The sequence below is a fragment of the Mesitornis unicolor genome, unplaced genomic scaffold, assembly GCF_000695765.1.
Source record: "Mesitornis unicolor isolate BGI_N332 unplaced genomic scaffold, ASM69576v1 scaffold46522, whole genome shotgun sequence".
Lineage (NCBI taxonomy): Eukaryota > Metazoa > Chordata > Aves > Mesitornithiformes > Mesitornithidae > Mesitornis > Mesitornis unicolor.
The window spans coordinates 386-23,331 of NW_010172098.1; the positions used below are offsets into that span (position 1 = coordinate 386).

A 22,946-nucleotide genomic window follows, 5' to 3' on the forward strand; every position below is an offset into this window, starting at 1 on the left:
CCCCTGCCCGAGCTGAATTATTGAGCTGTAACTTTGCTGGACTGGGAGCCGAGTGTCTTGCAAGTAGAGGCTTGTGCGGTGTGACTTTGTTTTTTCCGAGTGCAGTTAGACTGAAGTGGGATGTTGCTGCATGTGTGCCTATACGAACTGATTTCTATAGATCTCCCTTTTTTTGGTTAATGTTGTCCAATAAAGGTATGGATTCAATAATTCTTTTAGATTACCAATAAATGACAGTAGAAAACAACACTATGTGATGAACTAATTCTTCAAACCACAAGTTATTTCAGATATGTCTGAGTCAGCTTTATACGGGTCATCTCATTGTATGTTTCTGTGTGTTTCTTTCTGCTGCATCCTTTATGAGGCAGAAGGAAGGGTCTAGAGAAGACTATTGCACAGAAAGGGATGCTTGTATGTTAAACTTTTTTTGCTGCGTAATGTTAATCTGTATGTACTTATTGTTGAGGTATTTCCATTTAAAGTTAGTTACTGGGCATGTGTCAACAGATATTGTGCCCTCTCCTTATTTTTTTTCTCCTCAGTGTATCCGTGGTGTCTCAACAAGCAGACTGTGCAAACAGCTACAACACAAATCATGACTAAAGCTTTGTCATACAGACCTGAATTAGATTTAAAGTACTTAGCTTGGATATTATTCCCACGGTGTGGGCTAGCACCCATTTATGTGTTGCAACTTCTGCTTATTCTTTTGCAACTTGAGCTGACCTGCCACAGCTATGCTGTCACTAGTAATACCTTGTTGTCTGGTTTTTAAACTGCAGTATGGGTATAGCAGCTCTTGATGCATTTGAGTTTTGCAACACAATGCAGTAACAGCATGGGAGAGAGACTGTGTACAGTTCTTTCAGTAACAGATACAATTTCTGGCCATGACTAGATCTTCATTAAGACATATAGCTAATATTTATTGTCTTGCAATTAAGGCCTATGCTAAGAGCCTTTCAATGTATAGAAAGAAGTACGTGTTACATTGTAGTTCAATCTAGGGCTTTATTCTCAGACTTTCTGATGTATCAGCAAGGTGTTGAGATGAGGAAGCTGGCAAGCATGTGCCTCCACAGGGACCTGGCAGTCACAGGAGCTGCTGCTTCTAGCTGAGACCAGTGCAGGCTTCACTTGAGTGTGAAGTCAAGCAAATTAACAGCCTGGCTAATTGCTGCTTCTCTTTCCAAGTCAAGCTGTTATCATGGAGAGCCTGGCTTCTCAGAGTGACTCTCTGGTTCAGGTTGCAGGGACCTAGAAGAAGGCTGTGCTTGAATGTCCGCTTCTTTCTCCTCTCTGGTAAAGGTAATGTGTTGGAGGGGCTGTCCTAGGCTCTGTCCTGCAAACATGTGTGTGTTTTAATCAGCGTGGTTCAGTGCTAACCTGTTCAGCTCTGAACTGGAACAGAAGCAGCTTATGTAGCAGTTTTCTGTTCTCAAGCGAAAAGGGAAATAGCAGGATACCAGCTGAGACAGAGACCTACCAGAACACTTCTGTTTAATCTTCTTCTTGGTTTGACTTGAGGAAGCTTAAGTCATCAGACTACTGATGGAAATAGAGGTAGCATCTAATGATTCCCTTTCCAGCCATTTACAGAGCATAAAGGCCTGAACCCTTGCTTTCCTTGGCACATTGACCTTGTTCTTTGTGGTTAATCTCAGAATTGTGCCTCTGAGGATGTGGAGGCGACTTGCAGTGCTAACTAGGAAGTGGCATGACCCAGACATTAGGCACTGTGGTAACTGGCAGAGATTCAGAGTGCAAATGTGGGCTTGGACCTAGTCTGAACACCTGCTGCATCCTTGCTCAGTGAATATTTAGTGACTTAAAACATGTATTAGTACTGTCTTTTCTTGGGTCATATAGGGTACATGTGCAAAGAGACTGCAAACAAGGTATATGCAGCTTAAAAGTATAAACCAATTATTTTTGGCATGTGCACACAAGATTCCTAGGATGTAGTGACCTATCAGCCTAAGTGTTCCTGCACTTCAGTGAGATGCCTAAAAAGTCTTTGCTGGCCAGTCAAGCATCAGTCAGGAGAGAAAGGTTGGTATCTGCTGCTCCCTGGAATGAATCTTCTGTGCCAACTACCTGCTGGCACTACCAAAACAGGCTGACTTGCTGCTTTTTTTCTTCAGGGTGTCACAGCTTTCCACACTGATATTTTTTCTTTTGAATCTTTGAGCTACTAACTATCCTACTTAAGTCTGAAATTTCACCTTTCTTATCTTGCATTCTCTCTGCACTGTAGCTTTTCTTACAGTGCTCTCAACTTATCTGTTCCATGGCAATTTGAGTCAAGTATATACAGCTGTACCGTATCGCAGATGGGCCATGAGTCCTTGAAACGGCTGAACCTCTGAGAGGTGCAGAGGAGGACGCAGGTGACAGGAGAGAGACAGGTACACAATCTTTCTGGAAAATTAAGCTGACTTCTAGTTGGAAAAACTAGACCTGCAGAGAGCAATTGTTGAAAGCACTATAACTTAAATATGGTGGTGTTTTCCTTTGTGGTTGGAGAACATTAAAGCTTTCCTCTCTGGAAGCCAGAGTTTAATTACACAGTTCTACAATAAAATCATAACTCTGAATCTGTTAGATAAAGCGCCAAACGCTGTTTCCAGAAGTTTCATACTGAATCTGCACTGTTGGTATATGGTGTGAAAGAAGATATCTGACCAGAAAGATGTTTTATTTTTAAATTCTTTTTATATCTGGTGAATTCCTGCACAAGTTTATTGTAAACATGGACGTGTATATATAAATAAGAGCTTTTGCATTAGTGTAATACAAATACTTTTATTTCTGTCATTTCTCTTGTTTACCAAACCAAGGTAAACAAAATGTTTGTTTTAGAATTGTAGTTTTTAGTGTCTCAATTTCAGAACTCTTACACATCAGCAGTTGTTGGCTTAAAAATTGGCTCTGTTGCTTGCTTCTCTTGTATTCTTAATGTTTTGTGCCTGTCCTGAAATCTGTATTGTGAATCAATAGTGCATGTAAAATCTAGATGGAGTAAATAGATTTATTGGAATTACTAATGTGCTTTGGTGACCAGCATGTGATTGTTGGTGTAAAAGACTAGGAGAGGTCCAGGAAGCCATACTAATACTGCTTGGAAAAAGTTCAGGGTGTTCCTTATGTTCTTTACTAAAATAAACAATAGCAGAACAACAAAATGAGAATCTGAATATTGTGTGATGTAAGCAGGGAAAAGAAACTTGAGTGAATGGTTGCTTAATGTATTGGAGAGAACCATAGTGAGGAACAACTAACATGGTGACTAAATTGGAAACAAACTTCTGGAAAGAAAATTGAAGTAGTTTATGAAATTGGTAGAAATTGGAGTCTGCCAAGGACCTTGAGGCATAGCCCAACCTCCTGTAGTGTGTGCTGTGTAGGCTGGAGTTTCAGCTTTTGATTGCTGTTCATAGCACTGTTTGAGAAATGTGGCCCCTTGTTCTGCTGCCGCTGCTTGGCTGTTCAGACTCATGAATTCCTGAGTAATTTTTATCAAGTACCTGTCTAACCCGCTACTAAAAAGCTCTGGTTATGAAAGATCTGCAGTCTGCATAGTTGGTCCTTCCTAGTTTAACTTTCTTTGCCCATGAATTGTTTTTCCTTAAGTACTACACTGATCTGTTTCTGTGCTATAATTCAAGCCAGCAGTGATTATTCTGTACCTCATGGACATGAGAGTGTATAATTGCTACTTTCTGTTTTTTTCCCCAGGAAGTCTCTAAGCATCTGAAGATACTTGTAACCTTTCCTTGTTTCTAATTGCTCATCTAACATTGTGAAATGCTCTCTTACTGGTGACTTACACTTGTATGCAGATACTGCAGAGCACTTGATTCGCACAAGAGTTGAACTATGTTTTTAGTGAAAAAAACTTAGAAGATGAACTACAGCTTAATTGGAGGAATGAAATGAGTTCTTAAATGTAGCAAGGTTGCTTTATATACACCAAAAAGTTAGTCATCGTCAAGTCAAATGTTCCCAATGCATAAAATTTCACTTATAAATTGAATCAATTCATTTTGTTGTAGTTTCTTATGAAAAAGAAGACATTGTAGTTGGTAAACCACCTCATCCTGATGTTAAAAGACATGCAGAGTTTTCTTGCTTTTGGCAAAAGCATGAAAGACTTATGAGCTAATAAAGTATTTTCTATCTGCAGCTTTGTCACTTATTTATAGAATGCAGCTAAGCTGAACCCAACTGCACTGAAGCTTTGGATGGATGAGCAAAATTAGGGATATTTTAGGATCCTCTGTTATTAAACAAAAAACAAAGAGCTATTGAAAGTCCCAAAGCAAACATAAATCATCACCATGGCCTCTTGCTGATGATACTCAGTATCTTAGTAGCAGATGGATTGCATATATGTGTTGTGCTCTTGCACTTCAAAAGCATCACTAGCTGACATACAGTTTCTTTGTTAACTCATCTTCTGCCCATCCTGGGGAAATATTGATGTCCTCTGCAGTCTTGCTACATGCAAGGCAAGTGTAATAGGAAGTTTTCATATCAAAAGAGCTGTTTTCATCAGTTCAGTACTTTCCATTGACTTCCATTACTTTCAGCTAGTATTTTGATTGAATTTGACTTAATCTATTGAGCACCAATAGTAATCTTCCAGACAACATTCAATAGAAAATTTAGGACTGTTGTTACTGAAAAATGGAGGATTTAGCTGTCTTTATACAGAGCTTCTTATATGTAGACAGTGGGTACAGTATTAACTTTCAGAATTTGTTTTCTAGGACATTTTTCCTACAAGTTTTAATTCTGATCAGTTTTCTATTGTGAGGGCTTCTGGATTCTTCTTCCCTGCCATCTTCCTCCTCTGTAATTGTAAACACATACGTGAGTGTTTCTTGTACCATCTAGCTAGTTATCTATATTGATTAGGAATGTGGTGGCTGAGGTTTTAGTAAGCCAACAAGTTCCACATCTTCTCTTTCAAAAATTAGGTTTTTGATACTTACAGTGTGAAATTCTGTATCCCGTTTGATTCAAATACCCATCTGTGTTTGTGTATTTCTCATGTACTTTTCTCTTGACCTTCTTTTACACAACATAATTTGAAGTTTCTATTTCTGGATTGCTTTTGTAGGCTGTCATCAACACTGGTATCAGTGTTGGCAGAATAATAAACATCCTTAACTGCAAACTAGAACTGAAACTTCCTGTGACCATCTCCTCCTTGAGACTGGTTTAGCGCTGGAGAACCTCTTGACGTAGAGAACTGAAGTTATTTCTGTTAGTTCCTTTAACACCTTGCAACAACATCTGGAAAGAAGAGAGACAAGAATCCCATTTCACAATAGTTCAGTTTGGTGTGCATTTTAAGTCTATGACTCCTCCAGGTTGTTTTCATTACATCTAGGCAGACTGATGATCTGCTTAAGATAGATTAAGTAGAAGTAATTGTAAGTCCAGAATAAGAAAGAAATATTTTGGAAGAGTTTTAGATCTCTTGCTATGGAAAATTACATTGATTCAGCAGAACTCACCTACGTTGCCCGAAGTCATAGCATTGGTTCCCCAGAATCCTAATATTAAAAAAAAAAATAAAAAAATCTGTGTAGGTTACTAGGTGCTAAATAATCTTTGAGTTAGCGATTGGTAGGCTTTGATTCATGGTAAGTTGAAATAAGGTCACTGGAAGTCATTGGAACCAACAGCCAAGGACAACTATTGAGCTGTTGTCCTTTTCTGTAGTGGTGCTGTATCAACAAAGGTCTTGAGTCAGACTGTGGTTAAGAAGAAAACCTTCAGAAACTAATTTCTGTCTGTGAATTTGTCTTGTGTCCATTCCTATGCCCTCAGGTCCATCAGGGATGAATCGTCTGGCTTTGGCTCTAAACAAACCGTTAAGTTGTGTCATAGGATTGGCTCCCATGGAGTTATGACACTGCCAAAATAGTTGAACTGAGTGTTGCTGCTGCATTTTTGTTCTGCAGTCAGCTTTAACTATTTGTATAGGAAAGGACCTGAAAAATGTCTGTGGGTTTTGAGAGGGAAGGACTTTGTGGAGGAGAACACTCAGGAGTCCAACTTGCCAGGAAGAGCTCTTCTCCCCTTCTCCTACCCCTAAAATCTTCATGCATGGGTATAGGCAGATAGGAAAACTGCAGTTTTCTCAGAAAAGTAAGACTGTGTCTTTGGGTGTTTTAAGCAGCAGTAGCTGGTGGGATAGTCCCAGTCTGCTGTTCTTTCATGTTTTCCTCCCTCTCTCCCTTAGCTGATGTTCAGAGGCAACCATGCTCAGGTGCCGTTCGCCTTTTCTTTCCTACTAGAAAAAATAATAATCTGTTTGTTCATCCTGGCTTCTGTGTAATTTTTTTTGTTAGGCCAGCAGTCATCCAACATCTTTGGTCTGGTTGAGAAGGTGCCCAGAGCATCCTGTAACATGAGCAGTGGATATGGGTGTCATCCTGATATTGGTGTTTGACTCGCTGTTATGGTTTGAATCTAGTGGACTGACAGGCTGCCTCTGAGGCTGCCATCTTGTTTAATGGTAGAAATAAATGAGTTGTTACCCCAAACCATACTGAATAAGGAGATTAAAGATTGTTCTTGCAAAGCCAGACCTTACTCCAGCAGATGTCACATCTGACCTGGAGCTGCTTAGAGACATGCTTAAACTCTGTTCCTTTGCTGAAGTGGCTGTCGGCCTGGGTGGCATTGGAGACTTGTTAACAAGGGTGCCAAATGTCCAAAGTGTATCTTAAGAGTTTGCTGTCTTAGGAGTCTTGCAGTACTGCACCTATGCCTAGTTCTTGTCATCAAAATAACTTTGTTTCCAAAACCTGTGGTATACTTGCTTGTATTTTTTCTTCCATGCTTCTACAAAACACTCCTCTTCAGAGGTTTTCTGTTGACTTGCTATTTTGGTGGAAGGCTACTGGAATCTTAGCTGATGCCCACATGGCTTTTCTTTGGTGAATAATTATCTATTACAGTTTGTACCTTATTTATAAGCAGCAGAAGACCTTAAATATAGATGTATGGTAGGAATATACCTGAAGGTCCTTGTTATTATCGTACTTTACTAAACAAAGAGATAGTTTTGTAGTTCAACTGTGATGGGTGTCTGAATATTGCCTTGTCTCTTCAATGATTTTATGTTTGTTTCTTTCTTATAGCTTCTCTCCTGATGCCTTAACCTTCAGTGTCTTCTTATGGTCAAATATAGTAACTTGAAAAAATATACTCAGAGTTTCTGCTTTGCATAAACATTCCATGGACTCAGAGCTTCTGTTTCAAAGCTTTGCTGAATTGTATGGGTAAAATTTATCTTGTACTCTAGGAATAAGAGTTGAAGTGCTTGGTCTTTCATCTTTCATATCGAATAATTGGCTATCGTAGTAAAATATTTGCTTGAGGGTGTTTTGTTTCACCATTTCTAATCCAGTTTGGACAAATTAATTCTTTCCATATATTACACACTTTTGTTGCATAATAGAAATAAAAACTGTTTTCTCTTTTTTCTAAAAGGCTTATAACAAAAAGAAAAAGGAAACATGGGGCGTCTGTATCTTTATTGTAGCAGTTGATCTGGATGAAATTACATTCACTTTCACAGAGCTTCTGAAAAGTATAAGCATAAGGTAAGTGAATTTAAGTTGTAAATTTAGATTTCAACAGTTAACTTGTCAACATTTTTATAAGGAGAATGTTTATAAAGTATTGGATATCTTTGTGCATATCAGGCTAGCTGATTTTAAAGTGAAGGTTACTTACGGAAATTCTGAACTTTTCAGTAAACTTGGAGTCTTGCTATCATTTTAGCTGAGGGAGCAGTGATACTTGCTTGATTCACCTGTGACTGGCTTTGTTTGTATCACAGAGCTGATTCTTGTTCTTGCTCAACATAAAGTCTTCATAAATTTAACTTGGTGTAAATTACACTTAAAATATTTTCCTTTCTTACCCTGTATCGAGATTTTCTAGAAAACCCTTTTTCCAGGGTTAGGCTTAGCCTAAATCAAGAAGTGGAAAAAATTATTCCTCTTCAAATAGTTTGCCAGCATGCTGCTTTTTTCAAAAATTTTAATGCCAGTCTAAATTTTGTAATTCTGTACGTGCTTTTTTCTAGGGGACTGTTACTATCATATTGTATATTCACTAAATCCATAATACAGAAATTAAGATTACAGAACAATATCTGTTTATAAGGTTAATTTAGGCAGCAACAGCTGTAGGCATACATTGTGTTAAATTCCTCTAAGGAAAGAATTCCAGTGCCATCTGCCTAATAACTGTGCCGTGTGTCAAAAGCATGTGAAAAAGCAGAGCCTTTGGATGCTCTGGGGCAGGAGGCTAAGGCAGAACACTGGGCACATCGTGGTAATGGCCCCAGACTTGGGCCAGAATATCCTTTTCCTGGAAGTAATCTGTTATAATTAGACTTTTCCATGCCTCTTCTGCCTTGCATCATCTCCCAGAGCAGTGGTTAGGACCTATGTTTCAACTTAATCTCTTCAGTCTTGACTGACTTGGAACCATGTGGATGAAATCTAATTGCATTTGAGCAGCAATGTTCAGTGTGTTCCACCCGAGTACAGACCTACTTGTGCTGCAAACAGAAAGAGACTTTTTCCCTTAGGGTTTCAAAGAGTAAGCTATTACTCTGCTGATTTTTATTGTAGCAGTACTGAATTGCTTGTTAGCCCTGGGCTTTTTGTCAGCTACAATGTCAATCTGGCAAGGATTTCTACCAGTCGTCTTATCCTCTACTACCAATCATCTTATCCTCTAGAGCCACACAGATATATTGGAAAGGTTTTTCATTCCTCAGTATAAGGATTACCAAATGAACTTGATTGTTTTTATGTTTTGTTTTTTAATCTGACACAGATAAAAAAATCTCTCAGAATCCTATATTCTGATAAAGGATCAAGATATAGTTGAAATAGCTGAATATATTTGATAGCTTCCTCCTCAGTTTTTAGTAATCTGCTCATTTTGATTATGAACAGAATAACAAAATGCTTTCTTGGTGGCCATGACATTACATGGATGAGTAGGGAAAACTTTGGTCCCCTGCATAATTTCCTAAGGGTGGGGCTGTCCTTGCCCCTGGACCATGTAATATGGAATTACATATAATTCAATGCATTCATTTCAGTTTTCATTTCTAGGTCACTTTAGCATGGATGGAACCAAGAGCAGTAAGAACACTTCTAAAGTAGAACTTCTAGCTAGAGCAGAAGAGTTGAGATGTATGTGTTGGATATTTGTGGTTTTGCTGGCAGAGCAAGGAAGAAAGATGTCTAGTTAGCAAATTCTGACTTCCAAAGATACCTGTGTTTGCCAAGAAAATTGTCTTTCTGTAGTGGAGCCCATATTGTGAGACACCTCTGCTACCTTGTTGAGCAGTTTTCCTATATCTGGAAAATGTAAAGGTGGTATATTGGGCTCATGGCAAGCAAGTATTTTCCAAAGCAAGGTGCTCAGTCACTCCTAGTTGTAAGAGTATGGTGGAGTCTGGTGAAGTATGGCAGTGGGTTTTGGGGTTTTTAGAGAGCTGCTGCATAATGGTTATTCTCAGTTATGATAATCTGACATATTTTTTCCTTTTTTTTCTCCAGTGTGTGCACATTTTTTCAGTTTCTGAAAGAAGTGGATGTTAACATGGATACTATAAGCACTAAAGTTGATAGCACTGTATCAAGACTGAAAAAGAAATACGATGTATTACTTGCACTATACCACAAGTTTGAAAGGTAGTATACACTTTTCGTTTTGAAATTATGAATTCTTTATGGCTGTCAACATTTAAGTATGTAGGTTTTTCAAACAGTGTATTTGAATAGCCCATTTAAACTCTGTGTGCTAATATTTACCAAACAGTGAAATTGAACTGTTTACATGCATTGGATAAACATATCTTACATTTTACTCCATAACTATGATAATGCTTTGTTAAACAATCCTCTTGTTGCGGTACAAACAATAGTAAGAGCAGCATGACAAGGGTTTGCTAGTCCCTTTGATAAGCTTTTTGCAAGTGTAACATTGGTTTACTATCTAGTGTTTTTTGTTCTGCCTGCCTACCCCTCCCCAAATCTCAACCCAAGAGTTTCTTTCTAAGAAGTTCTAGAAAGAAAAAAAAAAAAAAAAAGCTCAAGTGAGATAGTCTCTCTCTCTCAGATCTGGAACTGAAGGCTGTTTGCCAGCATCTAGGGGTGTTGCAGGGCCTGCTCTCTTAGCAGTTCTCACTTGTAATCAAGATAAACCTTTCTAAGAGGTTTTGCTGACCGTACAATAAAAGTCAAGGGGCATTCTCTTTGTACACAGTAAATTGAATGTGCTTACGGCACAGTGCTCCAAGAGCTCTCTGTGTGTGACTTGAAAATCAGGAAGTTCTCAAATGGCTGCTTTCTTTGAGTTGGTGTTACTCTAAGGTGGTAAGTTGCCACACTCTATGCTTTAACATGAAGACAGATGATAAAGGCTTTAGATCCTTTTACAGGCTGTTGTGTGGTAGCATAGGTGCGTATTGGCAAGATCTGATATCCTCTGAGACAATTTTTAATCAGTTTGTGAAATACTGTGTAGCATATATCAGTGGAAAACTTTCATGTTATTAAACATTGAAGTGTCTTTCCATGGTGCTCGTAGTAATTGATCCCACTGCTTCAGAGCGCTGTGGCACTTTTCACCTATAAGAGTTTGAGTCACTGTAACGTTTTGCCTCTCTGACCACAAAAAGCTCTCAAAGATCCCTTAAATGACCCTTGAAAGGGCTAGAAGGTCACCCATTGGTAGTTTATAGAATCAAGACACAAATGTCATACCAGTTTTATTTGTCTTTTCAAAGTCCAGTCCATCACACTTGGCATTAGCTTGGATAATGTGTACATCACAACATTTTTGTAAAGTTTATAGTTGCCTTAAAGGGATAAAGTTCTATGAAAGCTGTAAATAATTTGTTTTCACGCATTGCAGGTCTTTTCGGGGCTATAAAAGTGTCATTGCAGATTTACGTAAGCGTGTTTTTGTCCCTTCTCTAACTCTTCTTCACTTGCTTACTTTTTCAAATCTTGGATTGCAATAACAATATTTTCAAACAGGAGGATTCAAAATTTGTGGTTTTCCCCTGTTTTCATTTTGAATAAACTGAATTTACTTGTTGAAATGACACGTACCTAGAATAATTAGAAGAAACATTTTACCACAAGGCTTGCAGTGACACTGCGGAAAGAATAAAGATTTTTAAAATGCCCTTTTATAGAGTGTTCTGCGCAGCTGTAGCACATACTTTGCTGCGTTTTACAAGCCACTGAGTAACTATGTACGTATTAATCCCGTCTTTCTGTAAAAGAAAACAATAACAAATTTTATTATACCAACTTAAAATTGTTTTACTATGCAAGCTTTGACATAAGCATGCAAGCAACAGCGTTATTTCAGCTCTGGCAGGGCTTTAGTTGTTCTGTTGTTAATCTGCTCTACAAGAGTCAGCATTTTTTAAGTTAGAATAATGTTTTGTGAACTGGTGTATTTTTTACTACATTGAAGTCAAAGGTATTACACAGCTTGCTTTCAGCAAAGTGTTTAAAAATAAGAATTTCTTTTTATTTCCTAGGACTTGTGGCCTTATTTTTCTGGAACAACCTAGTAGTGAGTAAGTTTCACTTTCCTAAATTGTGTTTGTTGAGATAATGTATAAAACATGTCAGCATTTATTTTCTTAACCCATTAAGATTGACCTAAGTCATAGTATGTCATGTGTTTAATTTAGTTTTAGTGGAGACTTTGAATTTGAGTGAGAGATGATGAAAGCCTCAGAAGTGATATATATAATTTGATCGCTTCTTCCATGAAGGATGACCACCCAAGGCATGGTGGAAATGTACATTTGGAGAGTGAACTTCCTAATCACAGCAACAAATGAATGGATTAAAAATGCCTTAGCAACTCCCAAATGAGGCTTGTGTTCATGCTGTGACTGGAGAATAGGGCATTAGTCAAAGGCACAAGAGAGAAAACAGCTCGTAACAGTTAAGTGAATTATCCACATTCACTTTCTTTCCCAAGGCTGATACAGATATTTCCTGATTCTTGAATGGGTTTACAGAGACTTAATATTTTTCAAATGTGTAGTTATAATTACATAGGGGATGGAACAACATTATTAAGAAACTTAACTATGTGGGAAATGTCTTAAATTGTTCCATAGACTGAAGCATGTTTTCAGAGACTATAGTTTAAATTATTGTAGATCTGTTAATGCAAAGACTTTATTTTTATGTCTCTACAGGATTTCTGCTGAACTCAGTTCTGTATTAGTCCTAAAAAATTACTGGATTACTTTTTTGCTGGCAAAAGGTGAGTTTTGTTTAAAAGACAGTTATATTACTGACTGTTTGTTGAAGTGAGTTTGAGTTTGTTTTACGTGTCCAGTATGAGACCAGCATCCTTATTGTGTGGCTTACTACTCAGTAATATATCTTTCTATACAATTTGGCTATTCTTTTAACTTCCATTACTTCCTGAGTACAAAATATGTTTTTTTAGGCTTTATAAGATTTTTTTTTTTTTTTTTACTTTGAAGGTTGATATTCTGTATTTGAGTCTATTCTGAGGTGCTTTATAGTCTGCCAATATTTTATTAATGGATGATTACCTGAAAAGAATAGCAGAATTTTAAAAATAGGCATTTATATATATTACAAATATATTAAATATAAAAATAAATAAATCAAAGAATAAGAAGATAATATTATAAGTCCCTGACATTATGTATACTAGAATTCTTCCTTGAAAAGGCTGAAGTTCCAGTTAAAGCTGAGTGATGAAACAGTTATAGTAGTCCATGGCGTCCTGTCTCATTGTACTGTTCCTACAAAAAGGAATGAATTGTGTATCTTAATTGCTGCTTACTCCAGGTCTGTGTTATCAGCGAAATGTACACATCTCTGCCGTCGAAACTGATCTTCAATCAGTTGAGCTTCATATAAGCTAAAATTTACCAGCAAATAGTTGAAGTCACGGAAGAGCCTGGATGTTTCTTGCTAATTCTGATAGAGAATAAACACAAAAATTGTGTAAAATGTGTAAAAAATGTGTAAATAGACCACAAGCAGTGGTCTGTAGCTGTTCTGAATTGCTATTGGCTTTCCTAATTTTTTGTGGTGATGTGCACCGTCTTGGAATGGCCCTGTAGATATCTTCCCTGGCATATGAATCATAATTTGGGAACAGCTGGAATAATGTAGTCTTAAAAGTGCTCTTCACGCTGATGTTTGTCTGACTTTTAAGTAATTTAATATAAATTTGACGGGCTAAGCATACAGTGTCCTAGCATGTTTTGAATTTCTCTTCAATATATACTAGCAACTCCTGCTTTCTGAATACTTAGCAACTTTCACTAAGCTTGCATAAGACCACAAAAAAGAAAGTGAGGAATAATCACACAGAAATAAGATGTACACGCAGGTAAAATAGTCTACGCAGTTACTCCACTATACTAAAATGAAAAAGAAATCAGGAGGAAGCACTGAGAGGTAGGAATTTTGTGCACAGTTAATTTATTTATATCCATGCTATCTCTAGAGCAACAAACGTCTTAAGAACCATGAGTTTGAAAATCAATAGCCTTAAAAGAACACTGGCATCCTGTATGATGCTTTCTGATTTCTAATTGTAATGTTTTATTAAATGAACTTCCAAATCTTTATTTTTTTCAAAATTACTTTTAAAATTAAGTCAAACATCTCACAAAGGTTTTCTTTACCTTTTTAAACATTTGCAGGGAAAGTGTTGCAAGTGGAAGATGACCTCGTGATTTCTTTCCAGTTGTTGCTCTGTGTCTTAGATTATTTTATCAAACTGTCACCTCCTGCTATGCTCAAGGAACCATACAGTAAGGATTTTATTTTTTTGTTCACTAAAGTAGAAAGTAAACTGGTTAAATATCTATTAGAGTCATGCTAACATTCATAATTAACATAATGAAACTTCTTAAGCTTATTAAAATGGATTTTTTGATGGTTTAGTTCAATTTAGATGATAGTGAACTTGAATTAAATTATCTGAATGTGGCAGTGTATTTAATATAATTATTTTTTTTTCTATTCCTACCATCTACTTGCTGTGTCCTCTGCACATATGAATTATGCAGGGTAAAACAGCAGCACTTTAGTAAAAGAATTCAGGTTCTGGGTAGATGATGACTGAGAGCTGTTATTGAGGTTTGTTTTGAGTTACAAAAGGAAAAGATGGTGCTATAACTCTGTTATTTCATTAATATATAACAGTATGATGACAACAGGAATGTACCAGATACTGGACTATACAGACATTTAGAGGAAATATATGGTGAGCAGCAAACATTACTGCAGCAGTAGCTCAAAATCAAATGGTAGAGCTAAAGCATAGATTGCTTTGCTTTTATTATTCCCCTTTGTTATTTGCAAGTGTCTCTAAGTAAAAATGTAATGGGTCTTCACTATAGAAACTTGCGTTTAGTGGTCACTTTTTGTACTTTCAGTTTCTATCCTTAAAACCTGCAAAGCCTCACTAAAAAGGCAGAGAAAGTAAGCATTTATGGTAACTTTCAAAGATAGAGTTCTGGTTTTGTGGAATATTTTCTTCTGCAAGCTATGACATTGATATACTATGTGTTTGGAGCCACAGTATGTAGAAAACAATTTTTTTAATACTAATAAGTTTATCCTCTGCTGAGTTTGGATGCAACACTAGTATTTATAGCCTAAATCTACTTGCTTTATTTCTTTGTTTCACAACTAATTATCCACTTGGGTTATAATGTCCTAAGTAGATAATGTATTCACTTCTATATTCTTCATATTCCATTTTTTGGAAGATATTTGTCTGACCTAGTTATTATTTGCCGCAGGTAAGAGCAAATAACCTTGCCTTTATTCTAATGCTAATACAGATAAAGGGTGGGAAAGGATGGGCTTGTGGCTAGCAAATCCCTGCCTTCCTCCAGTACTATTTTGAATTTAAATTTGCCCTTCATAGTAAGACAGACATATGCTACTGCTTATTTCAGATGTTATAAAGCAGATCTTATTCAAAGAACACTGATTTGAAACTACCTGTTTTTGAACTCTGTCCACACTGATTTTTTTAGTGAAACTATGAAGACTAGGAGCTCATTATTAGACAGTTTGGTTTTGTGGATTGTATCTTGAACAGAAATGCTGCCATTTCAGACTAAATTGCAAATATGGGTGTCACTGTCATAAACACAAAGATTTCTGACATGAAGTTGTGTGCTATGTGCAGGTGCTGTGTAAACTGTCAAACAGCACTTCATTCTTTTAGCAAATAACACAAAGCATTGTTAAGTTCCTCGTGACTGAGAAGCTTCACATTGTGCTGAATGATGCCAAGCTTTATGATCTGACTCAGGCTGAGGGGATTAAGATTCAACCACCCGAGCAGTGTAGTTTGTCAGATTTTCTCAGAGCAGTTATCAAATACAAATAACATTACAAATGAGAACAGCATGCTGATTAAAGTGTCATTTTTAAATCAACAATATTTAATGATATTCATGTATTTTATTAACATAGTTCACATATTTCAAGATGACAATACTGAAGCCATCTACTTTGAGCTTAACAAAGTGAAAGATTTTTACCTCACTGAATTAAGACTTTTTAAATGTCTTCTCCAAGGTGAATTTGTTTTTTCCGGCTTGTTAGCCTGGGGGTATTAGGGAAAAGGAGGAATTCCCTGCAGAGTCATATTCCAGGTTCCCACCAGCACTGACTTTATTAACCTTCAGACACATAGAGTGAAGTAACTCTTTCAGCTCTTTGTTTTACACTTTAGTTAAAATAGAACAGAGAGTTCCTTATCTGTGAAAAGATAAGGCTTTCCTATATTTGCAAAACAAATGCTTATTCAAAGCTACTTACAAGAAATGTTATAACATTCTGTGTTTTGAATAGCATTTTGAAAACAAAATGTCCAAATATTGATGTCGGAATTTAAAAATTCATTTTCTTTTTGCATAGATTTTCTGTAGTGAAGGCTTCTTACCCAGCTGAACAGATGAAAAGGGAAATACTTAAGAAGACAACCTGAAAAATAGTATAGAAATCTGAATCTCTTAGGTTTAAAAATTTAGAACTCTTCTCTCTTAAGATGACTGTAACCTTGTGATGGTTCTGACTCCCTTTCCAGAGTCTGCTGTGACTGCAGTGACTGTTAATGGTTCAGCTCGAACACCAAGAAGAGGTCAGAACAGGAGTACACGCACTTCAAAGCAAATTGATACCGATACAAAAGTTATTGAAATCCTTTGTAAAGAGCATGACTGTAATTTGGATGAGGTAATGCCCATGTTTTAAAATCTGTTAGATCTTGTTGCTAAAACCCACCTGGAATGTGCATTTATTTAAACGGTCCTTTTAAATCTCAGTATTTGTGCCTGCTTAATTATTATCTCAAGTTCAGTAGTGAATGTATTCTAACATTCTGTAATTTAATTCTGTAATTTCTCTAGTAAGTAGTTTAAAAAAAACAAAAATAACCAAAACCTGAGCCCTTTGGTATGGATGATAGCTTTGTGATGGAAACTGAACTGTGAAGAATGCAGTACAAAGTTACAGGCTGCTCACAGCATGTTGTGTGCGCATACAGGGCTGCTCTGATGGGCTTTCACAGCTGCATTCCATGATGAGAAAATGTACACAACAATCGCATTGCTGCTGTGTGGGTTTTTAAAGACCCCATTGTGATATTTTGAATGTTCAAGCAGATGATGAAAGCAGGATTTATAAGAGGGCTGGGAAGAGTGCAGTTCTTCCCCAGTTTAGACATTTAATGTTTCAGCAGTGGATTATACACTGCATGCTTATGTATCACTGTATTTTGGATTTGTAAGCAATGTCATTTTTGCTTTATTGAAAATAAAACACAGTGCATTACAGAAGTGTCTCATTTAGTTTCCTGGTTTAAAGACGTGAATGCAATGTATGCATGGCTGCCTCTGTACATTGCTAATGTTACATTTTTTCTCTTTTTTAGGTCAAAAATGTGTATTTGACAAGCTTTATTCCTTTCTTGAATTCTATTGGTGTTGCAGCCTCCAATGGACTACCGGAGGTAACTGAAGAAATTTAAGACAGTTTAACAACAGTGTTTTACTTCATGCCAAACTGATGAAGTTCTAATAGGTTCTTCTAAAATCATCTAGTAAAATGCATTGTTCTTCAGGAATGTGGCTTAGCAGGGTTCCAGTATTCGTAGAGTATATTTAGCTTTTACATTTGAATTTAATAAAGGCTGAACCAGTGCTTTTGCTCAAAACAACATGATGTAAGAACTACTTGACACAACTATGACATTAGTGAGGCCATTAATCTAAAATACAACTATTGCAATATCAGGTCTCTGAAATCAGTTTGTAAATACATACAGTCTTAAATTACACAATTTAAATATAATTGAGACATGTTACTGTAGTCATGTTGAAGAGATACCCAAAAGATTAGACTCAGTTTTACGATTGGCAGAGTTTGGACTGCTGCATCCATGCAAACTCACTTTTATCTTGCTGACTTGTAGCCTGGGTGCAGCAGACTACCTCTATGCAATCGCATGCAAGATTGCACCTTAGTAGGTAACTTCTTGCAACATATTTACGTCCGTCATTCTTAAAAGAGTAAGTTTAGCTCACCAATAGATACCGTGATCTGAAAATAAGCAGCTCTGAAGCTTACCAGACTGAAGGTCTGCAAGATTCAGCCAAAGATATATTCTGTTCAGTTTCAGAATGTGTTGGGTGGAGGACAAAATACAAGACCCACTAGAAATCTTAATATCTTCCAAAATTAGTTTCAGGGTATCAGCAGTCTGTCTAGACTTTTTAACTTGTTTGTGTATATACAGTTGGGAAGCTCTGTATGAACTTGCAGGGAAAGATCATTATTCAGCTTACTCTCAAATCACTGAGGGTTCTCATCCAAGGCTGATCAATTTAAGCATAGTATCAAAATTACTAGTCTAACACTCTGCTGGTGAAAATTGTATAAAATGATGCATTTGAAGAAAAATCCAGTCACGTGATCCTTGCTCCTGAAAATTGAGTGCCTGAGGGGATGTTCTAAAACAAAGCAGAAAGTTACAGCAATATTTCAGAGGTAGTCAGTTCATATATGTAATCCAAATAACCATCAGTCATAGCTGAGATCATCAGTACAATAGCTAGTAATATGGGACATTTAAAATTACTTTCATTTTCATAAAGAAACCACAGGGCTTTTGATATATTTTAGTTTCCAAAACAAAAAAAGCTTTTGAAACTTAATGTTGGTATTTCATTTGTCTTAACTGTGCATTTGATGGTCAGGCTTTATGAACTGGTGAACAGATAGATTCAGAACTCTTATTTTTGGCTGAATATTTCTTTCCAGTTAGCCCAGTATAGCCATTTTGTTTAAGAGCTGCTGTTTTTTTGCAGTGAGAATCTGAATTTTTCAGATGTTTATGAAATACTGAAATATTTTAGACAAGAAGTATGCATAAGCCCTTAGGAAGATCATGAAGAAAGAGGGAAAGATTTAAAAGCCTGGAAATGTTAGTTTGATTTCCAGGTTGATGTCTCCCACTCTAGCTATTTTTAGCTCTTTTACAGTGTCAAGACCTACATTTCTTCAAAAAAAGTCTCATGATCTTGGATTGTTTTCTCTTATAAAAGATTATCTTTGTTTGTGTGTGGGAATGATAATTTTCCCCTGGGTATGTTTGTTTCAGCTGTTGTGTGAGAAGTGGCTTTGTGAGCTCCAAGGTCATTCTTTTAGCATTTCAGCATTGTATTCATGAGGTAGGACTAGCTTATATTATTCAGTCAATTGTCAGACTTGTTCCTATGAAATAAAGGGGGTTTTTAAATTTTTTTTTGAGGTTGAAGTTCTCTCAAAACAGTATGATGAGCTGTATCTCAAAAATAAAGATATAGATGCAAGATTATTTCTGGATCATGATGCAACTCTACAGCCTGATGTCATAGCATGGTAATATTTCAATTTATTGCTTTCATTTTATAATAAAATACATGAGTTTGTGTTGTTTTTCATCCCACAGTGCTATAAATGGAGATCTTGGTATGCTGTTGACCTCTTAAGTTTGTAGATCAGCTAAGGTGTTTCTGGCATCATCAGCCTTCTTTACCTTAATAATTAGAAAACATATGACTGTGACTCTACCTAAAATGATTTGGAAGCTCTACTCTAATTCTTACTCTGTACAAGCCCCTGTCACCTAGGGGAAGCTGGGGAATAGTGAAGAGGAGGAGAAGGCTTAGGCCATGTCATAGTTGATCAGATGTGCCTGAGGCAGGGTTATGGCTCTTGGGCCAGCTGGAATGGAATGGCTTGGGCCCGCACTGTCCAGGTCCTTCTTCCTAAAACCAGATGGTGGCATTTGGAAACTGCCTTCTGGGAGTGGTCCTCAGTTCATTCCGACTCTGATCTGTATCCACAGATTGTTTGGGGAATGGTAGTTTACACAGGACAGAAATGTGCCACAGATGGTTTAGCAGAATAAGCAGTTGAGTACCAGTGACAGGGCACATTCCCTGATGCTGTTCAGTAATACAGATGTCATGGATCTATTGAGCAGGCCCAGAGAAGGAGCGTGAAGATGATCAGAGGACTGGAGCACCTCTCCTGTGGAGACAGGCTGAGGTTCTTTAGCCAGGAGAAGAGAAGGCTCCGGGGAGACCTTATTGTGGCCTTTCAATACTTAAAGGAGGCCTATAAGAAAGATGGGAACAAACTTTTTAGCAGGGCCTGTTGCAGGAGGCAAGGCGTAATGGTTTTAAACTAAAAGAGGATAGGTTTAAGTTGGGCATAAAGAACAGGTTGCTCAGTGTGGTGATAGATACCCCATCACTGGAGACATTCAACGCTGGGTTAGATGGGGCTCTGAGCAACCTGATGTCATTGAAGATGGGCCCTACTCATTGCAGGGATGTTGGACTAGATGACCTTTAAAGGTCCCTTCCAACCCAAACTATTCTATGATTCTATTTGATTTTTTTCTTGTCACACACTTAAATTCCATTGATTCCTGACAATTCAGTATTTCCATAACTTGGACTAGGCTTATGATGTGAGTCTGCGACTTTTATCTGAGCTAGCAAAATGCAGTCATTTAAAATTGGATTAAAATAGAGCTAACACCAGCTGTACCTATAAATTAAGCTATTTATAAATAGAATTCTAGGGATGGGAAAAGAAGATGAAAGGGAACTTTGGAGGTCATCTAATCCAACATCCTGCTCAAAGCAAATCCACCTTGGAATTTAAATTGCATAGTTCTAACAACTGGAGTGGTTGGACATCTATATCTTCTAAAAACCTGTTCTACTGTTTTCAGATTGACAAGTCCTTATACAAAGCATTTTTTAAAATTACATTAGTTCTTCATAAATTTGTTTTCCATTTCTGTAGCTCACAGTTGGAGAGGACACCAGTAAAAAACAATCCAGATGAGGAACTTAATCTTATGCTTCCACAGACTCCTGTTCGGTATGAGTTTTTCTTTTAAGCTGTGTTCTTTTGTTTAATATTCTAACTAGAAATAGTCATCTTTAGAGTAGGTTCTTAATTTGAAACTAACTGTTTTTCTTGTTTATGGTGTGGTGTTTTTGTTGTTTTGGTTTTTTTGTTTTGTTTTCTGTCATAAAACAGACTGTAGTTCTGGTCACTAATGAGCAGCGAGCATGTCCTGAAGGGTGCTGAGTGCCCTCAGTTCCTGGTGAAGTTGTTGGAAAACAGAGAAAGCTTTTTACTGAATTATCTAAGAAGTGCAGCATGTCTGTGAAATAACTTGCTCTGTTTGTTCTTGTGAGAATGCAACTTTATACTTCCATGGTAGTACTTTTGTGTGCTATACTTTTATCTTTCTTTGTCATGTTTTCTCCATCTCTGTATCTTCTGGCTTCCTTTCCTGATACCGGATTTTATACGCACACACATTTCTTCTCCTGTGGTCTTTTTCTTCTTAGTAATGTTTTTTCAGTATGGGAAGATTAACATTTCAGAGTACCAACATATTTTGGTTTATCAGGAAAACAGATATGGTAGAAATGTTGTTTTAATTGGAGATTGTTTGCTTTACAATCATATGCAGGAAAGCTGCGAGCTTGAATTCAGTTAACCAAAGGAAAGGAGATTTGGATGTACCATTTTTCCCTTGTGCCACATAGTTTGGTGTTTTTTGGTTGTTGGTGTTTTGTGTTTGGGGTTTTTTGTTTGTTTTTAGGCTTTTTAGGGTTGTATTTTTTTTCTTTTTTGACAAAATCAGTATGTTTTAGCTTGATGGTGCTTAGAAATTCCTGGGTGCTCAAGAACTAACCAGCTGTGTCACTGCAATACCATGTGCTATGTGGACAGAGAAGTGTTTGCACAGGCAGTTATTCTTAAGGTGTCAGATTTAATAAAATTGGACAGTGAAGTTCTTGTTCCATGTTTGCTGTATAAATGCCTTTCATTCTAGCATACTGTAGAGATGAGAGAGGTCAAAATATTGTAGCCTTAATTATTACTTTGGTTTTCTAAGACAAGTAAAATTATTTTTGTTTTTACTTACAGTACTTCTACAATGTTTATATGCTTGTGGAAGAATAAATTGGACTCTGGGCTTGTGCATCCACTATAAATCTACTTAATGCTATCTGCAGAAACTAATTGTTTTCTAGCCAACAGAGCAGTAAGGTTCTGAAAAGCTTCTTCATGAAAATAATAAAAGCAGACATGCAGCTGAGAGAGATATTGATCAGTTTAAGAAAGAACTTTTAATCATCTGTGACTGTGAAAGGCTTAATTTGATTTGCCTTCGTGATTCCATTTAGTCTTATGCTTCAAGTCTGTAACTTCCAATGATGCTTTTTTAGCCATAAAGGCATAATTTTGTCTTTCAGTTACCAGACCGAATGTGTGATACTAAATCCTATTTTTGACAAATATATATAGCTGTTGACACTTCAATTACACTAGAATTAAAACCCTCTAACACTGAAAAATGCTTCATTAAAGTTCTTGAAGTAGAAGTTTTATTAAGAAAGTCCAGGAATACCAAGTTTCTGCAGTGCTGAACCAACTTTAATATTGAGAGGAGGTCTAGTGAGTCTAGAGTCTCTCCATCCACAGTCAGACTTTTGTCTGAGTTTTCCAAAACTGATGCTCTTTAAGGCAGTTCAAGTGAAGGCTTATTCACCAGCAGTAATTTGGGTTGTAGTAACTGTTTTTCCTAAAGCCACAGAAGTGTCACTAGATGGCAGTAAACCTTTGGTCACCAGCATGGAGTGAAAAGTGTATCATTAGCTCTCTCTGCATTAAGTAGAACTCCTTACAGGTTATGCTTTTGAAAGCACCATATTTATTAATTTGAATCTTCTTATAATGACTTCTTTCTGGACCCAGACACTTAGGATCTGCTCTAAAGCTCTCAGAAATTGATGAGAATCTTAATAATTTTCACCAGTGGATCTGTAGAATAAGGATTACAGAAATTGTAGCCTTTCTATTTGAAATAGAAGGAATAAGGGTTAAAGTAAAAGTTTAAATTTTAATCTGACTTTTGGGTTCAGATCCAGGGAGGGAAAAGACTATTCTCTTGCCATTGCCAGTAGGAATGTTGACAGCTCTGCCTCTGAAAAATGTGGGTTTTCAAAGCACATGTATTTAAAAGGCTGTATCTTCTTGTGACTGCCATATTTTAATACATCTTACTTATTACACTTGTGAACAGGTGACTTGGAACATAAAAACAGTCTTCATTCACCACTCTTTTATATTATTTCTGTACAAAAGTCAGAGTAGTTTTGTTAGGGAGTTGCTTGATTTAAATGAATATTTTTACATACAAGGATTGCAATTCCACCACTTTATTGCTGTTAAAAGTAATTCACAGAATCACAGAATCGCTCGGTT

At 36.8% G+C, this 22,946-nt stretch overlaps 1 protein-coding gene across 1 annotated transcript in view; it reads left to right on the top strand.

Moving 5' to 3' along the window:
* LOC104537397 (retinoblastoma-associated protein-like) overlaps positions 1–20,540 on the top strand; it is a gene marked incomplete at its 3' end in the record, with an annotated part of 20,759 nt that extends 219 nt beyond the window's left edge. The window contains exons 2-10 of the mRNA XM_010180262.1: positions 7,516–7,628; positions 9,612–9,746; positions 11,612–11,650; positions 12,287–12,354; positions 13,781–13,891; positions 16,189–16,337; positions 17,035–17,112; positions 18,913–19,022; positions 20,463–20,540. Coding sequence (XP_010178564.1) covers positions 7,516–7,628; positions 9,612–9,746; positions 11,612–11,650; positions 12,287–12,354; positions 13,781–13,891; positions 16,189–16,337; positions 17,035–17,112; positions 18,913–19,022; positions 20,463–20,540 — 881 coding nt within the window. The remainder of the gene's footprint in view (positions 1–7,515; positions 7,629–9,611; positions 9,747–11,611; positions 11,651–12,286; positions 12,355–13,780; positions 13,892–16,188; positions 16,338–17,034; positions 17,113–18,912; positions 19,023–20,462) is intronic.
* Positions 20,541–22,946: the final 2,406 nt, after the last annotated feature.